Here is a 25372-nt window from a genome sequence, read left to right as displayed (position 1 = left end):
GTAGCTAACATAAGTTTACTATAAAAACACAGCAGCCCAGTTTCCCTCTCAGCCCCGCCTCCAAACCCGTACATCACTGCAGAGCCCCTCCCAAAATGCCCCTCCCATTTTTGAGCATTTTTCAAAGTTGAGCCAGGGGTGGAGTTTGCCGAAAACAGCGAGGTGTAACTCTATAACCACCACATTCGATGAAGTGTGCTGGTTTGAGGGGAGTATTTTGGTAAGACCAGTGTTATGATGTGAATTAGACCCAGAGTTCTTCATACGACCATCACACCTAATACAGAATGACACACGACTTCAGAGGTCTATTTATTGTTAGCCACTTTTGGTCAAGCAAAAGGCTAGGATAGGTGCATGGTATGACTGCTTAACCCTTAGAAGTCATTATTTTCTTTTTGCTGTAGTATTTAAATAATCAATTATTAAGTGTTTTATAGTAGGTGTGTATGTATGCATACACACACATATATATAAAACAGACAATACATTTGCAGTTGATTTTTAGATTTTTTTGCCGGTAATAACTTCTATGGGTTAAGGTGTGTATAAGTGATGTATGTTATATGTATGGTGGTTCAAAATTAGACACATACTGCACATCAAAAGTTTGGGGACACCTAAGCATTGCTTCTCAATATTTTTTTTTTTTTTAAACAAAACAGCATATTCTCATAGCTGTTTTGCACTATTCAAGATTAATCAGGCTCATTCTAAGAAAAATAATGGCACACATGACGACAGCTCAAAACAATTGACCACTACAGTACATTCACTCCTACAGCCGCTGTCAGTTTTTCCGAGTGGTCCTGCAGAGTTCCAGAGATTTGTGGAGCTGATTAAACATCTCCCAGAGCAAGCCTGGTGTTTTCTTATTTGAAAAACCGTCGTCAACTCACCACTTCCGGGGGGGGGAATGTCCAAAGCGATATTTATAGCCGTTCTCTTACGGTATAAGCAAAAGAGAGGTTTGTGAGATGAGCATTCTGGGGGGAAGAGACAGAGTCAACACAAGTGTCGACTCAAGCAGCAGAACTTCTTCAGAAAGTTTCCCTTTTCAAACCCCATAGCAGAAAAACAAATTTAAAATGCTTTTTTTAAAGTCATGATATTCGGTTTGCTATATTCGGATTGCCTTTGAGGAAGCAAACTGCTCCGGCTGTTTACATGACTGCTGGTACAACTTCATTGCTATAGCAAAGCGTACAGCCAGACAAAGCAGTGACTCACAGAATTTATTCACAGAATGTAACATTCTGCCTTATGAAGTTTGAATGTCTATATGACTCTCTCAATCACCCAACCAAGGGCGAGTGTATCTCAACCGAATGACCCCTCGCTGCCCCCTCCTCCTCTTGTATTGTGAGCGGCCACTTGTATAACGTAGGTGGTGAGCTGAAGTTGGTAAGGGCATGTTAGAGCCAGCTCAGGCAAAACTAGGCCAGAGTTCATAATTCATGGAAAGGTCACAGTGAAAATCAGTTACTCAGACTAGGTGTCCTCAAATTTTTGATGAATGGTGTGGATGTAATGGTAGGCCATGTTTAAGGTGTGACTGGACATCAGCTAGACCCCCCCGCCATACATAACCCTGCCGAGCAGGTCACTCGGTCTGTTCAAATGAGGACTGGGTTCCTTCAGCATGGTCAGCCACTGAACTGTGCTGTCCAGCCCTCACTGGATATGCATCATGGGAACCTTCATCCTGACAAACCAACACAAAAAGACAGAGCGCATCAGCACAACATACATAAATATTACCAGGCACAGCAAACCATCATATGAGAACTCAGTCCTTTACAGTCATCTGATGAACTCATCATAAAGCACAGTGCTGATAGAGCATAAGCTCTTATGCTGATGCGCGTGCTTGGGATTTCTGTGGGTGAGGGGTGTAGTTTTGGTGGGATTGCTGATAGAATGTTGCTCACCACCAAAATGCCTTGCAACTCTTCTCAACTCTTCTCTCAATAGTTTTTAATATTCTGAACACGTTTCATGCTGTAGCATTTAACCGTTGATTTAACCGTTGATTTAACATTCAAAAAACAGATTTCAACAAGGACATGAAGGCCCAATCCTATTCCACCCCTCGCCCCTACCACTTAGCCCTTAACCCTCTGTTTTGCCCGTTCACATCTCGAGGTGTGGTGATTGAGATAGAGGGGTAGGGCGAAATGTTAGGGCAACACGGCCCTCCAAACAGAGGTCTTTCAGAGACTCCAGACAGAGTGATATCAGGGAAAAAAAAGGCATGATGGCTGCACAATTGACCAAAGAAAGCCACAAATGTGAGATTATTCTCATTAAAAATTACAATAACCATAGTATTGTCTTAGTTTAATGTCTCATAACAAGCATTAAAAAAAACACCAGTAGTTTGCTGTTCCACCTCAAATATCATTATCATTGAGCACAAATATCTGACATCAGCTTCATAGCACTGAAGAATTAAGAGTGGGCAGGAATAAATAAGTATCGCATCGCCCCCTCTTTGAAAGTTTCCCTGAATGTAACTAAAGCCCAGCTTTGAGGAGCTGAACTTTCTCCTCCTCTTCTGTCACTGCAGACGGGCAGGGTCATCTACAGAGCAGCGCCAGTAGCTGTTAATGAAGCGATGCTCTTTTTATTTGAGGGTCCCATTTCGTAGAGGAAGATGTCAACCACTATCCTGTAAACTCAGTTCTAAGGGGCAAGGTGATGCTCGAAAACAAGGGGTAGGGCAAAAATGAAAAACAGGATTGAGCCAAAGTGTCACTGATTTGAAGCATCACTCCAAAATGAAACTGCACTGATTTTCTTAAATTTGTGCGTAACCAAATGGTTAACATGTAAAGTCATTCAGGGCTGTTTGGTGTGAAAGGCTTCATTTCAGAGGAATTTACAGGGTCAGAATTGTTCACTGTTGTGGTGATAGGAAACGGATATCTGAAGAGTTTAACGCCTTTAACTGGAGAAGACGAAGCACTCTAGTGGTGAGACAGCAAAACCAAAAATGATAATGATAACAATAGACTGGAACTTTCCCTGACCAAGGGCGTGGGCTGTGGTTAGTGTTGCATACTCTGATTCAAACCCAGACGAGCAAATAGAGCAAGACAGACAAGTACAACCTCATTTCCAAAAAAAGTTGGGACGCTGTGTAAGACCTAAAAAAAAATGTAAAATTCCATGATGTGCAAATAATTTCAACCCTATATGTCACTGAAAATAGTACAAAGACAACAAATCAAATGTTGATGCTGAGAAATTTTATTGTTTTTTGAAAAATATGGCGATTTTAATTTTGATGCCAACAACAAATTCCAAGACTGGAAGATGCCAGTCAGACCAGGCAAACCCAAACGTATAGTGAGGGTTTGCTGGGAACGTCTGGCAGAAGAACCTGTCAGATTGATCTTCAACTCACACCTCCGTCAGAACTTTGACCAGATATCGGGGGAGGTGGGGGACATTGACTCAGAATGGGCCATGTTCCGCTCCTCCATTGTTGAAGCGGCTGACTGTAGCTGTGGTCGCAAGGTAGTTGGTGCCTGTCGGGGCGGTAATCCTCGAACCTGGTGGTGGACACCCCAGGTGAGAGATGCCGTCAAGCTGAAGAAGGAGTCCTACTGGACATGGTTGGCCTGTAGGACACTAGAGGCAAGCGATCTGCGGCTTCAGTCGTTGCCAAGGCAAAAACCCGGGTGTGGGAAGAGTTCGGTGAGGCCTCGGAAAGTGACTTTAAGTCGGACTCCAAAAAGATTCTGGCAAACCGTCAGGCGACTCAGAAGGGGAAAGCAGTGTGCCACTAGCACTGTATATAGTGGAGATGGTGTGCTGCTGACTTCGACTGAAGACGTCATTGGGCGGTGGAAGGAATACTTTGAGGACCTTCTCAATCCCACCAACACGTTCTCCAGTGAGGAGGCAGAGTCTGGGGACACAGGAATAGGCTTGTCCATTACTGAGGCCGAAGTCGCTAAGGTAGTTAAAAAGCTCCTTGGCGGCAGGGCTGCAGGGGTGGATGAGATCCGTCCCGAGTTCCTCAAGGCTCTGGATGTTGTGGGGCTGTCTTGGCTGACACGCCTTTTCAACATTGCGTGGACATCGGGGGTGGTGCCACTTGATTGGCAGACTGGGGTGGTGGTGCCTCTTTTTAAAAAGGGGGACCGGAGGGTGTGTTCCAACTACAGGGGAATCACACTCCTCAGCCTCCCTGGTAAGGTCTATGCAAGGGTACTGGAGAAGAGAGTCCGGCTTATAGTCGAACCTCGGATTCAGGAGGAGCAGTGCGGGTTCCGCCCTGGTCGTGGAACACTGGACCAACTCTTTACCCTCTCCAGGATTCTTGAGGGTTCATGGGAGTTTGCCCAACCAGTCCACATGTGCTTTGTGGATTTGGAGAAGGCATTCGACTGTGTTCCCCGGGGTATTCTGTGGGAGGTGCTTCAGGAGTACGGGGTACATGGCTCTTTGCTACGAGCCATTCAGGCCCTGTACAAACAAAGCAGGAGCTTGGTTCGCATGGCCGGCAGTAAGTCAGACTTTTTCCCAGTGAGAGTTGGACTCCGTCAGGGCTGCCCTTTGTCACCGATTCTATTCATAATTTTTATGGATAGAATTTCTAGGCGCAGTCAGGGGATGGAGGGTGTCCGGTTTGGTGACCTCAGGGTCACATCGCTGCTGTTTGCAGATGATGTGGTCCTATTGGGGACATCAGGCCGTGAACTTCAGCTGTCACTGGATCGGTTTGCAGCCGAGTGTGAAGCGGCCGGGATGAGGATCAGTACCTCCAAATCCGAGGCCATGGTTCTCACGCGGGAAAGGGTGGAGAGCCCTCTCTGGGCCGGGGATGAGCTCTTGCCTCAAGTGGAGGAGTTTAAGTATCTCGGGGTCTTGTTCACGAGTGATGGTACAAGGGAGCGGGAGATTGACAGGCGGATTGGTGCTGGGTCAGCAGTGATGCGGGCTCTTTACCGGTCTGTTGTGGTAAAGAAAGAGCTGAGCCATAAGGCAAGGCTCTCAATTTACTGGTCGATCTACGTTCCCACCCTCACCTATGGTCATGAGCTTTGGGTAATGACCGAAAGAACGAGATTGCGAATACAAGCGGCTGAAATGAGTTTCCTCCGCAGGGTGGCTGGACTCTCCCTTAGAGATAGGGTGAGAAGTTCGGTCATCCGGGAGGGACTCGGAGTAGAGCCGCTGCTTCTACACGTCGAGAGGAGCCAGTTGAGGTGGTTCGGGCATCTTGTTAGGATGCCTCCTGGACGCCTCCCTTGGGAGGTGTCACAGGCAAGTCCACCGGGGAGGAGACCCCGGGGAAGACCCAGGACACGCTGGCGTGACTATATCGCCCAGCTGGCCTGGGAGCGCCTCGGAATCCCTCCCAGGGAGCTAGTGGAAGTGGCTGGGGAAAGGGAGGTCTGGGCTTCATTGCTCAGGATGCTGCCCCCGCGACCCGAACCCCGGAGAAGCGGAAGATGATGGATGGATGGATGGAACAAATTCCAAAAAAGTTGGGACAGTGGCCGCTGTGTTTCATCACCTCTTCTTTTAACAACACTCTGTAAGCGTTTGAGTACTGAGGAGACACTGCTGTAGTTCTGAAAGTGAAATGTTCTCCCGTTCTTGTTTGATATAGGATTTCAGCTGCTCAGTAGTTCTGTTTTTTTCTGTTTTTTTATTTCATAACCCTCCAAACGTTTTCAGTGGGTGGCAGGTCAGTTTAGCACCCAAACTCTTTTTATACGGAGCAATGCTGTTGTAATACATGCAGAATGTGGTTTGACCTTGACTTGCTGAAATAATCAAAGCATTCCCTGAAAAAAACATCATCTGGATGGCAGCATATTTGGCCAAAACATGTATAGATCATTCAGCATTAACGGCACCTTCACAGATGAGCACGTCACCCATGCCATATAGACTAATGCCCCCCTATATCATCATGAATACTGACTTTTAAACTGTGCACTGATAACGATAGCTGAGTGGCCTTTAGCCCGGAGGACACAGTGTCCAAGATTTCCAAAAAGACATTCAAATGTTGATTCATCAGACCACAGGACACTTTTCCACTTCCCCTCAGTCAATTTTAAATGAGTTCAGGCCCAGAGAAGGTGGCAGCATTTCTGGATCCTGTTTATGGACAGTTTCTTCTTTGTGTTTTAGAGTTTAACAGCATTTGTGGATGCAGTGATGAACTGTGTTCACAGACAGTGGTTTTCAGAAGTGTTTATGAGCCCATGCAGTGATTTCCACTACAGAGTCATGTCTGCTTTTAATGCAGTGCCACCTGAGGACCCAAAGACCTTTGTGCCTTACATACAGAGATTTCTCCAGATTCTCTGAATCTTTTAATGAGATTATGTACTGTAGATGATGAAAAGCAAAAGATCTTTGCCATTTAATGTTGAGAAACATTATTCTTGAGTTGTTGCACTATTTTATCATGCAGTCTTTCACAGAGTGGTGATTCCCTCCTCATCTTTACTTCTTATATTTTTAAAAAACAATAACATTTCTCAGTTTCAACATTTGATATGTTGTCGTTGCACATCAATGCATTTTGTTTTTAGTTACATTTTTCAGTGTCCCAACGTTTTTGGAAATGGGATTGTAATTTAGGAGCATTTCTATTGCTTCGTCCCAGCCGAAACTACACCCACACAGGATTTAACTCACTTTATCAGCTTGGCCTCTTCCTTCATGTTGTAAATCTTCACTGAATTTCTTGCCGTTTTGTGTTTGTATTGGAGAAAAGCTCCCTCTCTGTGACGTCTCTGTGCCAGGCGCCTGGTCTTCTCTGTCACTAGGAGACAGGCTGGAGTGTGTCGATGATGCCATGGGCTCTTCAGGTGCTTGTGTCTGCCAGAGGGAGAGAAAAAAGACAAAAATCATAACCTAGTCTTAACACTAGGAAAGGCAGCGAGTTGTCATGTACGGACAGTGGTGGACGTAGTACACACATCATGTAGTTGAGTTAAAGTAGAGACACCCAAGGTAAAATATTCCTCCAGTAAAAGTAGAAGTTCCTCCCTTTAGACCTCAACTTGAGTAAAAGTACTAAAGTATTTCCCTTCAAATGTACTTAAGTATAAAGTAAAAGTACTAAAAGAGTAATTCTGGCTCTGATGTCCTGTTATCATTTTTATAACCAGACTGGCTTCATGAACTCATTTCAGGTGAAAGTCCTCCAGCGTTTCTCTTGGTAAACCAGTCTTTTAATAGAACGTCATTAATTAGTGACGCTGACGTCTATTAAAATGATCAGAAGCACAAAACACTGAAGGTAAACAGTTTCCAGGGAGAGATCAGGGAGAACCGAGTGGCTCTGAAATCACTTTTTACACACAAGCAAAGTTTCAGTTTCAGATTTATTTACAACTTAGTTCCAAGTTTAAGTTGAATAAAAACTGGCTTTAAACTCAGGATCACAGATGAGCTCCTTTACTATGTTGATCTGTAGGCGTCTGTTCATAAACATAAACCAGCCCAAACTCATTTACTATAAAATGAAATGGTGTTTGTAGAAATTCAGAAAAAAGCCGCGTCAGTCTCGACTGCATATGTGGAAATATTTCTATATTGTGCTCTATTTACACAAAGTTAGGTTAGTTCATCATTTATGTTGAACAGACTCTCCCAAAGTTTTACGCTGCTGCGCTGACGTTGAACCGTGTGCTGCACTGGGTCGGTATGACCAACAGGTCAAAACCAGCTCTAAACAAAGTGACCGCTGGGCCCTGATTGGTGCTCTGGCTTTGCGCTTCTTTCGTTTTGACATGTTACGTTTTTATACACACAGAAACCAAAAGGAACCACAGATTTCTCAAAATGTAGGAGGGAAAAGTCGGATATTAGACTCTGAAATGTAGTGGAGTGAAAGGAAAAATGATTCATTATCACCCACCCCTAAGTTCTTTGGTTGAAGTCATTTTTTTTACACTAGCTTCTCCTTCAAATTTTCCCGTTCCACCTTAAATGGAGAGGCATTAACATTCTGGTGCTTCAGGTGTCGGTACTGCTGGACTATTTAAGGTGGAAGGGGAAATTTTGCTAGCCACTGAGACGTTTGCATAACACTAGCGTTTTTTTTATGCTTGTTATGAAGAAAAGGACCACAATACACTGAAACACCAGTGAACTAAGATTAAACTGTGGTTATCGTGATTTTTAACAGAGAAAATTCTCACATTTGCGGGTTTCTTTGGTCTCTTGTGCTCCATCTTGCCCGATTTTTTTCTCATATCTCTCTGTTTGGAGTCTCTGAAAAAACCTCAGCTTGAAGGGCGATGGATCCCTAACACTTCGCCCTACGCCTCTATCTCAACAACAATCGGGACACCCTACCCCTAGACATGAACGCGCAAAACGAAGGGCTAAGGGCTGAGTGGTAGGGGCGAGGGGTGAAATGGGACTGAGCCTTAGTCTCTGTAACGCTCATATGTGGCACTTCATGACTGAATTTGGTTCAGGATGATAGAATTTTTTGTGATGATTCTGTAGATGATAATTGTTTGTCAAAATATACTTTAGCACCCAAACATAATGTCTTTGCTCGAAAATAGCTGCAATTCCACATCACGTGCAGGAATGCAGCTCATTTCAAAATGTCATAATCATAACCATAACGTGATGTCAGTGAGTTTGACCCCTGGTCAAATAACGTTTTCCAAATGAAAATCAGATCATCCTCTACACGGCATCCTCTATATAGCATTTTCTGCCAATTTTAGTCCATGATTTCTATTTATTTGCTGAGTTTGACACACTAGAGGAAAATTAAACACTAAACATTTTTTTTTATTTTGCACTGGCCACATTTTATGTTTTATTTTGTGTGAAATGTGTTAAATCCAGCAAATAAAGAGTAATAGTGCACTTAAACGTGCATGGTCAGCATATGACTGTATACAAAGTATATAGTCCATAGACTACAGTGCAAGTATAGAGTGTATAGTATAAGATTTTAGTACATAGAACACATACATGCTCCTGATGGTGATTGGTTTCTGGTTGGCTCTTGTTAAATTCCTCGTCCTCAACTACTTCAGCAGCTCTCTGAAAATAATAATTAAAAAACAGATTACATGCATCATTGCTGTCAAAAGAAAACCATGTAAAATCTTGTATTTTGTAATTATAAACATGCTTTTCCCTTTTGCTATAGAGTTAGTTTCAGAGGCACAACGCAGAACAGCAGAACAGCGCAGCGACAGTGTGAGAGCAAGAAAAAGATCGCAGGCTCTGCAGGAGGCCACAGTTACAGGTCCGAGGAATAGAAAAGAGAACAAAGAGAGAGAAAGAGAGGGAAAATGAAGGAGTACCTGGTCCACAGGGAGCTCTGTGGCTGTGCTCTCATCCTCTGCCACCTCTTCGGCTCCTCGCACCTCCTCTCTTCTCCTGCTTACACCTTTAAAAACACTTGGCTGGCCTACACACACACACACACACACACACAGCAGATTAAATTCTCGCTGAATCTACACACTAGTGATCTGTAGTGAAATGTTTAAGTTTTTATGTGTAAAATATTAATTTTTTGATTACTGAAGTTAAGATTAGGGTTTGGTTTACAGCGTATTACATACAAGTACGCCCCTACGCCCTCACACAGTATAACAACAGATGTGTGTGTGTGCGTGTGTGTGTGACAGCCTCCTCCTTCCATCCTTTTACCTGCTGCTGCTCTGGCTGTAGGTCTGTGTGCAGGTCTGTGTTTGCGGACTCTGACGGGTTTGGCGTAGAACACTGAACTGTCCTCCCTCTCGCCGTCCCCTGCTCTCCTCTGGAGCGGCTGAGAGGGACTCCCCGCTGCCACCTCGTCACCTGTCGACTTCACCCGCCGGTCGTCCCTCTGACACACAGCAGCACTTAGCCAAACACTGAAAAGGATCATTCTGGAACTTCCCGTGACCTGAGCATTACTTGCTTTTGGTAAAACTGTAAATATTACAGGTAACCGCAAATATTTTTTTTTTTTTTACAATTTTACCTTGGCAGCTTTAACAGATTTATTTATCTGTGCATTCATGCCTATTTATATAGTTGAATCGACGCGAATTAAGCACTTACTCTAGTTGACAGAAAACAACATAATGGAAGCCATTGGTAAGCTACCTTAGCATCTGCCCACTGGCTTCAATTATAAGCATGTTTTTAGTCAGCCGGTTTGTTTACAAGTAAACGTCAAAATTATTGTCTGTGGCATTTGACTGTATAGGCAAAGATTATAAAAGAGAATCCCTTCAACTCTTTATTCATTCACAGGTGCCAATACCTACAAATAGATACAAATAGTGTGTTTACATGCACTCAATAATCCGATCATGATTTCTGCAGTTACCTGATTACTCAAATCGTCATGTAAACAGCACACTCCCGATTTCTTTCCGAGGTCTAGAAATCTGATTAAGAAATCTGATAAAGAGGCTCAATTAGAGGATTTTGGGTCAGTAATCAGATTTCTCAGTGCATGTGAACTCTTACTCTGATTTCTTTCGGATTTCTCAGTCTGAGCATGTGTGAAAATGGAGCGCCGCATCACGAGATACAGCAAAACACTTTTGGAGCGACACATCATCTTCTAGATGATGTATATTCATATTTTCAGGTAAAGCGGCAACGTGTTTGTTTTTTTTTGTTGTTGTTGGTTTTTTTATTGGCTGGCTGCAAAGCGGAAATATAAACCAGGAGTTTCTCCACTATCTGATTACTCAAGTGCAAGTAAACGTACTCAGTGAGCCTTTATGAGCATCATATCAGAAGCTGCTGGCAAAATCCAGTCCTGTAAATCACGTAATATTACACGGCTGGACTGCTTGCGTCCACTGCCACAAGGCAGACTGACTCATTTCGACTCCGTTTTACCTCAGGTGAGTCAAGCAATGCAGAGTCACTGTGGCTGTCCTGAGGAAAGGCCTTCCTGATCTACGGGACATGAAAGAAACAAACAGCAAAGTCCATATTAGTTCTTTATTTAATACAAAAGACTGAAAAAGCCGCAAAGAAATGGAAATCTTTACATATTAATATTTAGCAGACACATACTATTATTAGCTTTAAAAGGCAAATGAAATTTACACTGATTTAACGTCACTTTCAACATTACCAACATCATTCTGCCAGCACTTGCTGCTGATTTATATTATTGCTTTTTTATATTTTCCATATATTTTATTCCACATTCTGTATTTCATTACACAATTCAAACAGCCAAGCTCATGTAAATATCCTTTATGGCCACACTGTTTTATTGGCATACACTGTGAAGCACTTTGAGTTATATTTTTTGTCTGAAATGCGCTCAATAAATAAATTTGTGTTGATGCTTATTGATGTGACTAACCTCTGATCTCCTGTGCAGCCCTCGATCTCCTGCATAATGTCTAGGAAGATAACGTTTTGAGATAATAAAATGGTGAGCAGCTCATTATGTCCACAAAGTACTACATTATTGCCTTCATCCTCCTCCTGTTCACCTGTCTGCACTGCCTCCTGGTCCTTTGCTCAGCAGCAGCTCTACATACGGAAGCTTCTTGAAACGCTCCGTTCCCACGGCAACGTAACACTGTCCGCTCTCCAGCTCCTCCACTGACGTCACCGTGATGCCGTCCAGAGTGCACAACCTGAGAGACCAGAAAGGACACATGAAAGAAGAAGGTGGTAACAGCTGGAGGAGAAAGTTTACATTATATAGTGCAGCATTTGCCCTTTTAGCCTGTAATCATTCATTAGACAGTCTATTTTTTGCTCTATCCCAGCATACATACACCAGTACCTTTTATACACTGATCAGGCATAACATCATGACCACCTCCTCGTTTCTACACTCATTGTTCATTTTATCAGCTCCACTTACTGTATAGGCGCACTTTGTAGTTCTGTAGTTTGGGGGCAGTCGTGGGTCTGGAGGTTAGGGAACTGACCCTATGACTGGAAGGTTGCCGGTTTGATCCCCAGCACCGACAGCCCATGACTGAGGTGTCCTTGAGCAAGACACCTAACCCCCAATTGCTCCCCGGGTGCCGTGGATAGGGCTACCCACCACTCCGGGTAAGTGTGCTCACTGCCCTCTACTGTGTGTGTATTCACTAGTGTGTATGTGGTGTCACTTCACGGATGGGTTAAATGCGGAGGTGGAATTTCCCCGTTTGTGGGATTTAAAAAGTATCACTTAACTTAGTTACAGACTGTAGTCCATCTGTTTCTCTGATACTTTGTTACCCTGTTCTTCAGTGGTCAGGACCCCCATGGACCCTCACAGAGCAGGTGCCATCTGGGTGGTGGATCATTCTCAGCACTGCAGCAAGACTGACGTGGTGGTTTACTGAACTATATTAAATCCAGACTGCTAATCCATGATACACAGTTAGAAATAAAGGTGCTGTGCAGGTACATTTTTCGTTCATCCAGGTACAAACAATGTAAATGTTCCCTGGAGCCGAGTAGAGGAGTCACTACAGCTTAGAAAATATCATTTCAATTGATTATGGTACGGTTATGTTCCCTGACTAAAGATTGCCACCCTAGTGACAAAAGGTGCCTCAGTGACAGTTTAGTATGTTTATTTCTGAGAGTGAAGGTGATTTGTGGCTCAAAATTTTCTTTCAGATAAACATCTGTATTCTCTTCAGGCTTTCACAATGTTACGCGCTTAAGCTTATTACATTTCACCTTAAACCTTTTAGCTGGAATAGAGTGAGTTTGTGAAGGGTTAGTTAGCTGATGTCAAACTATAAATGATTAAATTTTGATTTCATTAATTCTATATGTGTAAAATGAGCTTGAGCTTCTTCTTTATGAGTGACTCTCTGCCACGCTTCCTATGTGCTGCTGCTGTGCTTTGTACCATATGCTAACTGGAACCAGTGTGACTCTGGCAGCACGGCACTTCTCTTTTGGTAGTCTTTAGCCAGCAATAGTAGTCTTTCTATGCTTCATTCTTTGGACTAACCAGATCAGAAACGCTGACCAAAATGAAAGATGCAGGCACTACACTGCTCTCTTGTGGAGAAATTTACATTTACATTTATGGCATTTGGCTGACGCTCTTATCCAGAGTGACTTACAATTTGGTTATTTTACACAGGGAGGCCAAGGTGGTGTTAGGAGTCTTGCCCAAGGACTCTTATTGGTATAGTGTAGGGTGCTTGCACTGGTAGGGGACTGAACCCCAGTCTACAGTATAGAAGGCAGAGGTGTTAACCACTACACTAACCAACCACTATCCCAAAATCTCACAACTCTTCGACAATTTACATTTGAGATAAATTTATCTGCATGCTAAAAATCAGAATTTACTACTACAGTTTTTTAAACTTTTTTGAATATTCAAAGATACTGATTCATTTACTGATTCATTTCTAATACAGACCGTGCTGCATAAACACCACCACTGTGTCTGATATTCATACAGTGCCATGCAACTACCTTGCGAGTGCTGCTGCTGTACTGTACTGGTCCACCACTCAAGAAACATCTGGTCAGCAATGGCTATAAGGTGATCTCTTTACCCTTATGAGTGGGGTGTGCAACAGATGGTCGACAGTCTGTAACTGCAGACCTATATAGTGGACCTATATGCTAGGCGTTTCCAATAAAACCCCCACTGAGTGCAGCTACAGGGTAGGTGTACCCAATAAGCTGTTAAAGACCAACTTGTGCACTCGCTTGTTTACATGTGCTCTTAGCTGTTTACCTGCGAACAGCTCCAGTGCGCAGCATGGCCTTCTCTGAAATGAGGCTGAGGATCTGTTCCAGATTTTTCTGCAAGCTGCGAGGAATGATGAAGCGCATGGCAGAGCTCAGAATGTCACCATTCCTAAACACACTACACAGACACAGCACGCAGGGGTTAAATGGATTGACGGGAAAAAAATGGTTTCCAATACAATTTCCAAATACACAGATAAACTAACCTGACACACCCAGACAGCTACACCAATTCTGTTTCATAATCATGCAAATACACTGATCAGGCATAACAATATGACCACCTCCTCGTTTCTACACTCATTGTCCATTTGATCAGCTCCACTTACTGTATAGCTGCACTCTGTAGTTCTACAGTTACAGACTGTAGTCCATCTGTTTCTCTGATACTCTGTTACCCTGTTCTTCAGTGGTCAGGACCCCCATGGACCCTCACAGAGCAGGTACTATTTAAGTGGTGGATCATTCTCAGCACCGCAGTAACACTGACGTGGTGGTGGTATGTTAGGGTGTGTTGTGCCGGTCTGAGTGGATCAGACACAGCAGGGCTGCTGGAGTTTTTAAACTTTTCAGTGTCTCTGCTGGACTGAGAATAGTCCACCAACCAAAAATATCCAGCCAACAGCAAGAAACAGATGGACTACAGTCTGTAACTGTAGAACTACAAAGTGCAGCTATACAGTAAGTGGAGCTGATAAAAGGCACAATGAGTGTAGAAACAAGGAGGTGGTCAGTAAGTTTATTCCTGATTGGTGTTCATGTTTTCAATTATATCTTCTTCAATTCTTTCTGTCTTGCTACATCAATCAGTTCATTAAATGTCTTCACCTTTAAGTAGCCCAGACCAGGCCTTTCCGATCCCAGTCCTGGGGACTCTTTTTTGTCTACACATTTTGTTGGTTCCACTATTCTACACACCTGATCAAACCAACAAAGCACTTGTTAATTAGGTAACAAGTTGAATCACGTGTGGTTGATGAGACAAAACACAAAAATGGACATAATGTTGAGTCACCAGGCCCGGGATTTTGAAACCCAAAATATGAAATATGTCCACATATGCAGTCGAGACTGACGCGGCTTTTTTCTGAATTTCTACAAACACCATTTCATTTTATAGTAAATTAGTTTGGGCTGGTTCATGTTTATGAACAGAGGCCTACAGATCAACATAGTAAAGGAGCTCATCTGTGATCCTGAGTTTAGAGTGTGACACTGGAGTATTTTCACCTAAAATGAATTAATGAAGCAAGAGTCTTATTACAAAAATAATAATAGGACATAATTTATATAATAGAGCCATAATTAATCTTTTAGTACTTTTACTTTTGATACTTAAGTACACTCGCAGGCAAATACTTTTGGACTTTTACTCAAGTTGAGGTCTAAAGGGAGGAACTTCTACTTTTGTTGGAGTAGTATTTTACCTTGGGTGTCTCTACTTCAACTCAAGTATATGGTTTGTGTACTTTGAAAAGGGTCCACCACTGGACCCTTTTCAAAATGGTGCTATTTTGGCATAATTTTACTACTTTTAATATTTAATGTTATTCACAAAGCTGTTTCAGCTGTTTAAATTAGTCCTCTAGTTCTCTCATTTCTCTTTCCCAACCAGGTGATTATTAAAGTTACATGCATCATTACATCAAATCAAAGTATAAGTTGAACTTTATATAAAACAATGCTTTCTTTCAGTTTCACTTTTGGTGTTGAATAGTCGGTTATTGGTCAAAATCATCTGCCAAAATTTGCTGCAGTATAAACTTTCACTTTTACACTTTTCATCAGTTAGCCTATCGACAACAGCGCATGCAGAAACATGCTGAGAGATTTTTTATCTATAGTGCGCTTGTTGTGCATGTGCCTTTTTTTTTTAGAACCAACACTTATCTTTCTGTCAGTGCATTAGGATGCATTGATGCTGAGACTGTACATGAGATAGCCTTGGCAGAGTTGGGGAAAAAGTTTTTGTATGACTTCAACTTGACTATATGTATTTGAGTGTGAGAAAGCATGAAAGAAAGGCATGTGGTTAAGCACTGTTACTCACTGTATAATGCAGGGCAGTGTTATGACTTTCCTCCACTTTGCAGACACGTTGGGCCTGCTGAGCATTTTAGCCTGTAAACACGTTAAAGAAAGCAACACAAAGAGGTAAACGTGGCTGGTACCTGGAGCAGCTCAATGAAATGCAGACAAAAGCGTCTCACCAGCCGTGGAAACACAGAACACACGGCTACTATCAAGTGTACCTTTACATCCATCACTCGCACAAAAACAATCAAGCCCGCGGTCAAATAGTGAGGTCACTGCTGCTGTTATCTCAGCTGGATCCTTGCATAAGAAAGAGAACACCGCTGTTTGGCTCAGATGTCGATTAAACTGCTCCCTATAACTAATGAATGTGACTAAGCTTTATGGCTTTAACCAACTGGGAACACCAGACAGCACAATTGAGACATTTAAAGTGAAATTTAGTTTTCATCCTTAACCTAAAACGTAGTCGATTCGCCGAGATTTGTTTGGTGACTGAAGTCTGCTTCTTATGCTTTGCACTAAAGCTACAAGGCTCTACAGTGAAACTGTGAGGAAATTGAGATTGGGCCTAAATTCAGACCCTTAGGGTTTAAAGGTTAAGGCAGGCCATCTACGCACCAGTTAAGCATTCCTTCAATGATGTCATTTTTCCCCCTGAAAATAACACCTTCCCTCACTGCATTTTCCACAGCCTGCCTGCCTCTGCCTTTATTGACTTTACTTCTGAGATAATGCTTCAACACGTCCTGACATGTCCAGATACGAGCGCTACCTTTATTACAGAGGACAATGATGCATTTTCACTGTAGCCAGAGTAACATAGCAACATAACAAGAGACCATATCTTACAAAAAACGTGCCAGCCCTGACATAACTACACCGAAATAGCACAGCCGGCAACCAGTTCAATATTAAGCCAGGCTGCCAGTTCAGCGTTAAGCTTTATTACACAGGCTACTTCATAAGCTACAGATATTTAAAGCTAAATTTAAAGAAGCTCCATGGTAATCATTAAAAATGTCAGTGCTTTTGTTCACACTAATCATTACTACTTATCAACACAGTTGACATCTTCGCATAAAATCCCCCTACTTACCATTTATGATGATTAACAGCAGTTCACCTTTACCCTGCAAGCGGAGCCAGCGTGGCTAGGTCTTTAAAACGCTACAAGAACTACTACACTGACACCTCCTGGTTAATCCCTCACTCAGTATGTTGATCTTCTGAGTCTGAATCTTATGCAGCATTTGCATTGATGATTAAAAGGAGGTTAAATGTAAGAACCCTGCTGAGTTTTCTTTAATGAAGGGACAGTGTGACAGGGAGGGTCCAAAAATCCTCACCTGTCTAAATTCAACACTCATCTTTTTTCAATAAAAAGACAGAGATGGCAGGATAAATATGTAATGAAGTACTGAGGCCTCCCACACAGACCTACCTCTCCAGCCCTGACCACTGGCGCTCTTTTCAGACCCACACTCAGATAACTGCGAGAAAGAGAGAAAACACCATAGAAATAGATTATATTCATGCACAGCTACTTGTTTTGTAACTAAAAGCATTAGCTGTCACCTTGAAGGCTGAATTTTGTCCTGTATTTCGTCCATTTCCACAGATAACATGCATGTCAGAAAGCACAAAACAAGTCTGTTAGAAATTACTTACAAACTTGGCAGGTTTTAAGGCAAATGCGTAACAGTTTAGGCACACAGTTTGCACAATGCCAAGAAGTGGGGCAGCTAAAATAGCCTACAACTGACAACTGACATGCTTTTATCCATTTTTATAGCCAACAGTATGTCAGTATGTCGTAAGCTAGGCCATTTGACCTCTTTAACTCCACGGGACCACCGGTGGCTCCAAAACGCACTTTGTCATGTTCTTCATAACGTTCATATTTCATAAGCTCCATTCAGAAGCTGGGCGTCGTATGAGGCTGTAGCTCTTCTCTCCAGTCTAATAGACGGTGATGTCATTTTAAACCCTTATAATAAAAAGAGCTGAACTTTTTTTTCTACTGAAAGTCGACCCGTTTTTCCACAAATCTGAGCTACAAACTGGACCTCAGGCGGCATCTCTTCAGTGATCTGCTCTGTAAAGATTACTTTAAGAAAAAAAATACAAAGAGCATCTAAGATTTTTGGCTTTCAGCTGTAAATGGTAAGAAGATAGCAAAATGGGTAGATCATAAAACGCATTTTCTGTTAATCTGAGGGGAGCTTTCACGAAAATAAATAAATAAATAATTCGCAGTCATTTCATGCAGTTAATGAATAGCTTGTCTTTTCAATTGAGATGGAAAATCCAAAATAAAGCTAACAGCATAAGAGTGAGAGATGATTTAGACAGATGCTAGTAATCTTCACTCCATCCATCCATCCATTTTCTAAGCCGCTTCTCCGTCAGGGTCGCGGGTAATCTTCACTCCTACTACTTAATTAAATGTATAAACTGAGCTTTCTCTGTGCTATTTTTTCACTGCACAAAGGCTGTGAGAAACATCTCTGGACTGAAAAGCTCCTTTTACGTGTTAGCAGTTTCATTTTGATGGCTACAATCAAATGCTTTCTAAAGCTCTGGACTGAAGAAGAGTGTGGGAATTAAAAGCAGTCCGACAACAGACCGTAAAGGCCGTCTCTGATCCCTGAGTACTCTGTGTGAAGCTGCTGCAACTGGCAGGCCATTAGGCCCGAATGATTTGAGGCAGACAGCTTTTTCTACTTTACTGCTGTACTGGTAATAAAGCGAGCAACTCCTGTGGAGAAGCCACTTATTTGGTAACTCCAGAAGGAGATATTTCAACCAGGTGGTTGAAACTGCCTTGATTTTGGAATTCTAGAATGACTAGAATAAAAATGCATGATATGTATTGTTTTATATTTTTTTATATATATTGCATTAATGTGGAAACAGTTCATCAACATTTGTGTATTGTGTATAATTAAGCATAGCTCTGAATCAGGAACTGAAAATCACACCAAAATTACAAAATCTAATAAAATCTGAGAATTTATAGGTGTGTTGAAGCATAACTGAACTGTGGTTGTACTCACTCAATCTTTTTGAACCTCTCGAAGCCTGCAGCCACATACTGCGCCCCCTGCTGGAGATGTTCCAGGTCGGGCACCCTGTGGCCATGCCGTGGGGTGTATAGAGTCCTTACAGCCAGTGGAGCTCCGATACTGACTGTTACGTCATTTAGGAACGCTTCCATGGTGGAGGTCTGCTTTTGGTTCACAATGAACCTTCTCCCTAATTAGGAATCAGAGACAAGATAAATTAAGACCTATTCAGGGGCAGTCATGGGTTCTAGGTTAGCGATCCAACTCCTGTAAAGTTACTATTTTGGAGATGCGAGGTTTTGTCCCGACAACAGCGATATATGACATGTTTTGCAGGTAAGTAATTGGCATATATTTTCAATATAAAATACAGAAGGAAGAGGTGGATTAGTCTAAATCAGGGGTTGCTAATTCTGGTTCTGGAGTGCCCCTGTCCTGCTTATCTTTTTCCTGCTTGACCCAACAAATCAGCTAATTAACAAGCCCCTCCTGACCTGAAGTGGGTATAACAGAGCAGGAAAACACTGCAAAGCACAGGACAGGGAAACTACAGGGACCCTTGATTCAGACTATTTCACCACTGCATTTTGTACACTCTTAAAAAAAAAAAGATGGTTCTTCAAGGGTTCTGTAGCAAAGAACATGGTTCCATATACAGTAGAACCACAAACACTCAAAGTACACTTTGCATGATTAAAGTGTTCTTTGCATTGTGAAAGGGCTCTTCAGACTGCTGGAGAATGTGCTGTAGATGGTTCTATACATAACCTTTTTAGAAAGGGTTCTATATAGCACCAAAAAGGTTTCGGCTATTGTGACATCATCACAACAGGAGAACCCTTTTCAAAAAGGTTCTACAGAGAACCACATATAACACGTTCTCCTTTAATATGAAGAACGCTTTCATGATGCCAAGAACCCTTTAATCATGCAAGGGGTTCTTTGAGTGTTCATGGTTCTGTATAGAACCATTTTCTTTACTAAAGAACCCTCGAGGAACCATGTTTTTAAGAGTGTACTTAGCCCAGACTACACCACCCCTACATTCTCCAACAACCGCCAACAAACCCAAATATTACGCTGCGTGCTAAACCCTTGTGTGACTGTTTGGAGATCTCCTGTTCACATGGGTTCTTCTGGCTTGTTGGTTTTTGGTTCTGGAACAATATGAAGCCCAGGGAACATTTTCCAAAAAGCATTAATGTTTTATTGCAGGCACTCAGCTTTGACTAGGGTAGAACAAACAAAACAGTGCAGACTGAGTGAAACATTTTAGAACAGAATAAAGAGAGGTGAACGTTCTAGAACAACGTGAATGGGGAGAACATTCTAGAATGGCGTAAAAAGAAAGAACATTCTAGAACAACGTGAATGGGGAGAACATTTTAGAACAGTGTGAACTGAGGAGAATGTTCTAGAAATCCCCAATTTCACAATTTAGCATGAAATACAAGTTTTATAAGTACATTCTCAGAAATAAAGGTACTTAACGGTCACCGGGGTGGAACCCTCAAGGCTACATCTCAGTACCTTCAGTCAGGGAACATAACTGAACCATAATCCACTGAAATGATCTGTTCTAAGCTGTACTAACTCCACACGCCCCGCCTCGCCTCCAGGCTTTTACCCTACTGCTCTGTTTTAATACATTAGATTATGTAAAGGTACAAAAGACTATTTAAGGTTCTCAGCTGGACCTTAACGTTACGGGACGGCGGGGAGGCGGACCCAAGCGCAGGACTGAAAGCCAGTGAGGGGAAAAAGGGAAGTAAGGAAATTTATTGGGGCAACAGGGTGTATGTTTCTGATGTTGCAAAGCTGGTAGCCCAGAGCCGGGTTCGAACTGCCACTGTACAGACTGGCGGTTCGTGACGGTGCTGCTGCGCCACCAGGACGTACAGCTGACCCAGGTTGAAACCCTTCAAGGAAGGGAAAGAAAAAAAGGCAGCAATGTGGAACAAAGGAAAGCAAAGCAAACAAAGGCAGAGTTAGAATGGAGAGAAAAAGACAATGAGAACACAAAAGACGTGATTATGACAGGAAGGCTTAGAGCAAACACCTTTTGTATGGCTTGGATTTTTCTTTTCCCTTTTGTGAGTCAGTTGGGGGCATTAACTCTCTTCTCAGCCCTCCTTGTGGCTTTGGGGCAGTTTTCTTTTCTGTTCTTGGACTAAGTACCGTACCGGTCACCCCTCTACAAAGGTGTGACAAACACTGCTGTTTGCCACAGCCTTAAGTAGGGGAGGCCACAGGTGTGTCAAGTTAGCCTGATTAGTCTGCGGTTCCTTGCCGCCATCGCCCTCTGCTGGCAATAGGCGGTGCAGCCTGGGCACCTTGCTGCCATCACCCTCTGCTGGCAGCAAGCGGGGCCGGCTGGACTCTTACACTTAAAACCACTGTTGTACCTTTGAGGGGACATTTACATTGTTTGTACCTTGATGAATGAAAAACGTCCTTACACAGAACCTTTATTTCCAATAGATAGATTCCAGTAGATTAGAAGAGAAACCAGGTGCAGGATTGGACAACATATCATTTGCTAATCATTACTGCGATATTGGCCTTTGCGATACTGATATCGCAGAAGGGTGCAATATGCTATGAATAGCTCAGTTCTCTAGGAGTTTGTTGGAGAACGTTAGGACAGTGTGCTCTGGACTTTACGCTGACCGACAGCATTAGAATGCAGGTGAATGCTGTGTAATGTTGAGTTGAGTAGCTCAGGGCTTCCTATTGTGAAAGCATAAAATGATGCCACACCTACAAACCGCGTCATGCATGTAAACTGACCTTGTAATTTAGACACCTGACAGATTTGCCCCTTTAGATCGTCATGCATAATTAAGTTATACAAACAATGGACCAAAATAAGCAACTACATTAACCTACAGTAAAGTGAAGAAGCATTAACAGACCTGTGAAGAAAGGATCTCCGTTCCTATACACCACCACACTCTTCACAGGGGGCAGCAGAGCGCTAACCCCACTGGAGGCCATTGCACTGAACTGGCTGAGTCGATTTAAGTCCTGGAATGTAGACAACAATGTTGATCAATGTACTGAAAGTTCAGTGACGGCCTGCTGTAACATGGTAAACACCTCTGACCCTTTCAGTCCTTATTTAAATAGTTTATTGCCGCACTGTAGTTGTATTCTGACAGGACAGGCTCACTGGGCTCCAGCTGGACGCTGCTTTATGGTATATCTCTCCACTCTTATTACTGTGCACTGCCACTTACTTTATACATCTATACATATTGCATATTGCACTGAGACTTAGTGCCATGTGCAATATATATGGACAAATAAACAGTCACTTGTTTATACATCTATAAATGTTTCGTATTGCACAACTACAAACACATCGTTTACAGCGGATATTCACTCGGTTCATTCACGGGAGGGGACTTGCACCACTGCATTGTCAACAGCATTGTATTTATGCGATTTTACTGCTTATTTTTGTACTGCAAATTAGATATTTATTGTTGTTTTAGTATATTTTATTATTTATCTTTACTTCTTTATGCTGTAATTAGTGTATGGCAATAGTTTTGCTCTTGTTTTGCTGTTTACTGTACTTTGGACTGCTGCAATAGAAGACTTTCTTTCTGGGATTAATTAAACGATAAACGATCAATTGATCGATCAATCGATTTGTCTGTCTGTCTGTCCATCCATCCATCTCCAATAAGAATCAAAGTGCACATACAGAAAATTGAGTATGCAAATACTAGAGCACTTTCTGTTTATTTCCTGAAAAAAACATATAATGTGCCATAACTTTTGCACAGGCCATTTGCATTACTGTTTATTTACAGAGTGTAAGAAACTGGAAAAGATAAAAAGTAATTGCGCACTAAAATGTTCAGAAGTGTGTTCTCTGTAGAGGGAGGATACACTTAATCTGACCAGTGGCGCCTAAACTTTTGCATGCAGGCGTTTCCGAAACATACACGTGAATTTTGTTCAGTAATCTTTGACTTTAAGCTCCAGAGTCTACAAAAAGTGTAAGCCATTTGGTTTTAAACAGTGTAATGAATGGCTACACTGCTCTTCCTCTTCTAACAGTTAAAGGGCAATCCCACCAATTTGTCAAAATTTCTTCATCATACAATGACGGAGATGTAAACAAAGTCGTTCAGAGCAGTCTGATGTGAAATGGCTCAGAGAATTTTATCCACTCAGAGGTCTTTACAGTGGTGGTGATGGGAACCAGGGGTCGCCACGACTACAACACAAATACAGACATTTTACTTACTATCAAAACCACTATCAAAACAACCTACACGGGTCTTCTGAGCTTTCATATGTAATGTTGATGACAAAAAATAAGTTACTTTTTTTTTTTTTAATAGTTTTCCTGCATAAACGTCTACAACATTAAAAATACATTTTAGAGCAAAACCTTTATCTAAGAAAGACTAAATTTTCAGCTATCTGGCAGCATCTTTCTTACATTTTATGTTATTAACTTTTTTGAGGGGCCATTTAGAGGCCTTAAACGTGTGGTTCCTATCATCATCACCACTGTAACCAATTCTGCATCAGCAGGGTTCTCTGGGATAAAGCATTTTTTTCCAACATTACATATAAAACCACTCAATGTTTCTTAGACAGTGCAATGTTAATGATTAAATTATGCATAAATTTTGATGATTGCGTGCAAGTTGGCTCTTAATATGCCAAATAAGGCTTTGTACCGACTTATTTAATGACTTACTTGAGAAATAAATTCTAAGAAATTTTCTCTGGTCCAATTAAACGCTGCATGTTGAGGCAGTAAAGTGTTACTAATATTTGTTATGTTTGTTTTGACACAGTACCATTTTTGGTATAGCAACGCAACACTAGTTATCAGTACAGTATTCAAAATGATGGCATCATGGCAACCCTAATACAGAGACGCACTTTTCTGACCCCACAGTTAACACCCACGCACCACCCACATTCTCTCACACAGACCATCTGAAACGCTGGTACGTACCACAGATGGACAGAACACACCTGTGCCGAAGCATCTTTGGGATACGGACAATATTTGCTCACTTTCATCCCCAGTTTTCACAATCCAACCGACAGTGACCTCACATTGCACACCCTCTCTACATATATATACATACATATACCTATATCATGCACATAGTATATATGTCGTACAGTCCTCCCCACACCCACACACCTCACTCTCATACTTACAGCAGATTATATCATCCAAATAACCTCACTGTATCCAGGTGTGCCTCAAAAGCAGTGATGCTTGCTACGTTGTGGTGGCTGTATCTTGTTTCTTATGCTGTCTTGTGCGGTGCAGCGCTCCACAGCAGCTCACGCGTTTAGTGTCTCTCACGCACACACTGAAGTGTTTCCTGGTTGCTAGGCAGCGCTGCCAGCGATCGGTGGCAACAACAAAAGAGGGGAAGGAGGAGGGGAGACTGGAGAGAGAGAGAGAGAGAGAGAGAGAGAGTCCCGAAGGCATAAATCTGATGACCTTGTCACCTCTCATCTCTTTCCCTCCTAGAGACAACGTGTATTTATAATGTAGAACAAAAACATGACTTTTTGACTGTTACGTTTAATAATACAATAAAATAAACTCTATTACAGAGCAACAAAACCAACTGTTGAATGTCAGGAATTATTCAACACTCCCAAAGAGTTGTGATATAGTAGATCTGGTGGAGTACAAAAAGCACAGCATTGTAAAAGCAACAAAAAATGTCACATACAATACTGTACAAAAGTATAATCATATACATTTTCCTGTCCAAATAGCCACTAAAGGGGATTAAGCATTTTGATGTAAATGATTGAGATGTAAACGAAGCGAAACGCTCTGTTCTGGAGAAGCTTCCCTAGTTGTTCACAGTGGTGGTGATAGGAACCAGACGTCCACCTCTAAAAGCTCCTTCACAGAAAGCTAATAGGTGAAATGGTTATGAATTCACTGCCTGATGCCTGAGACACTGTTTCACAATGGTTCAGACATAAAGTTGTGGCCTGAAGTGTATTATTTTTTAATCATTTAACGGTGGAGGGGTACATACAGGGTGTGCTAAGACAAAATAGTCCTCAAGTCAAGTTAAAGTCCTCAAGTACATAGAAATATTCAGAAGACATGTGTAGGTTCACTGGTGGTTTTGACAGTAAATAAATGACTACATTTGTGCTGGAGTCATGGTGACCCCTGGTTCCTATCACAACCACTGTGAAGACATCTGAACCGTTTCACACCAAACCGCTCTGAAAGACTATAATTGGTAATTGGTTGAATTCTTGGTGGAATTCTTTTTAAAGGACAAGCTATTCATTTTTCAGGGTCAGAAAGTCGAGCTGCTTCAGATCTGAAAGCATCCACAGGTGTTTCTGTCCATCCTTCCACTGTGAGAAGACCACTCAGCGTTGTGGGTCTGAACGGACGTGTAGCTGACCAAGAAGAACCTCACTGAGAAAAGGAGACGGACACATCAAACAAAGAAGCTGAACGATGGACTGACCACTCCAGAGTCCAGACCTCAGCACCACTGAATGTTTGATTACTTTAGAAACTTTGGAGGTGTGTTACTTGA

At 42.2% G+C, this 25372-nt stretch overlaps 1 protein-coding gene across 1 annotated transcript; it reads right to left on the bottom strand.

The window, feature by feature from the left end:
• Positions 1-636: 636 nt before the first annotated feature.
• Positions 637-25344, bottom strand: dcdc2b (doublecortin domain containing 2B). Its single transcript, XM_017718212.2, has 14 exons — positions 24003-25344; positions 21719-21830; positions 18795-18993; positions 17180-17228; positions 15752-15822; positions 13688-13819; positions 11469-11615; positions 11336-11375; positions 10858-10917; positions 9667-9844; positions 9315-9421; positions 8977-9048; positions 6670-6852; positions 637-1705 (listed from the first exon to the last, which is right to left on the bottom strand). Exons 2-14 carry the CDS (start codon positions 21798-21800, stop codon positions 1604-1606), a joined length of 1422 nt encoding a protein of 473 aa, XP_017573701.1. The 5' UTR covers positions 21801-21830; positions 24003-25344; the 3' UTR covers positions 637-1603.
• Between the last annotated feature and the right edge of the window lie 28 nt (positions 25345-25372).

The sequence above is a fragment of the Pygocentrus nattereri genome, chromosome 5 (assembly GCF_015220715.1).
Source record: "Pygocentrus nattereri isolate fPygNat1 chromosome 5, fPygNat1.pri, whole genome shotgun sequence".
Classification (NCBI taxonomy): domain Eukaryota; kingdom Metazoa; phylum Chordata; class Actinopteri; order Characiformes; family Serrasalmidae; genus Pygocentrus; species Pygocentrus nattereri.
This window is presented reverse-complemented; position numbering and strand designations above follow the sequence as displayed.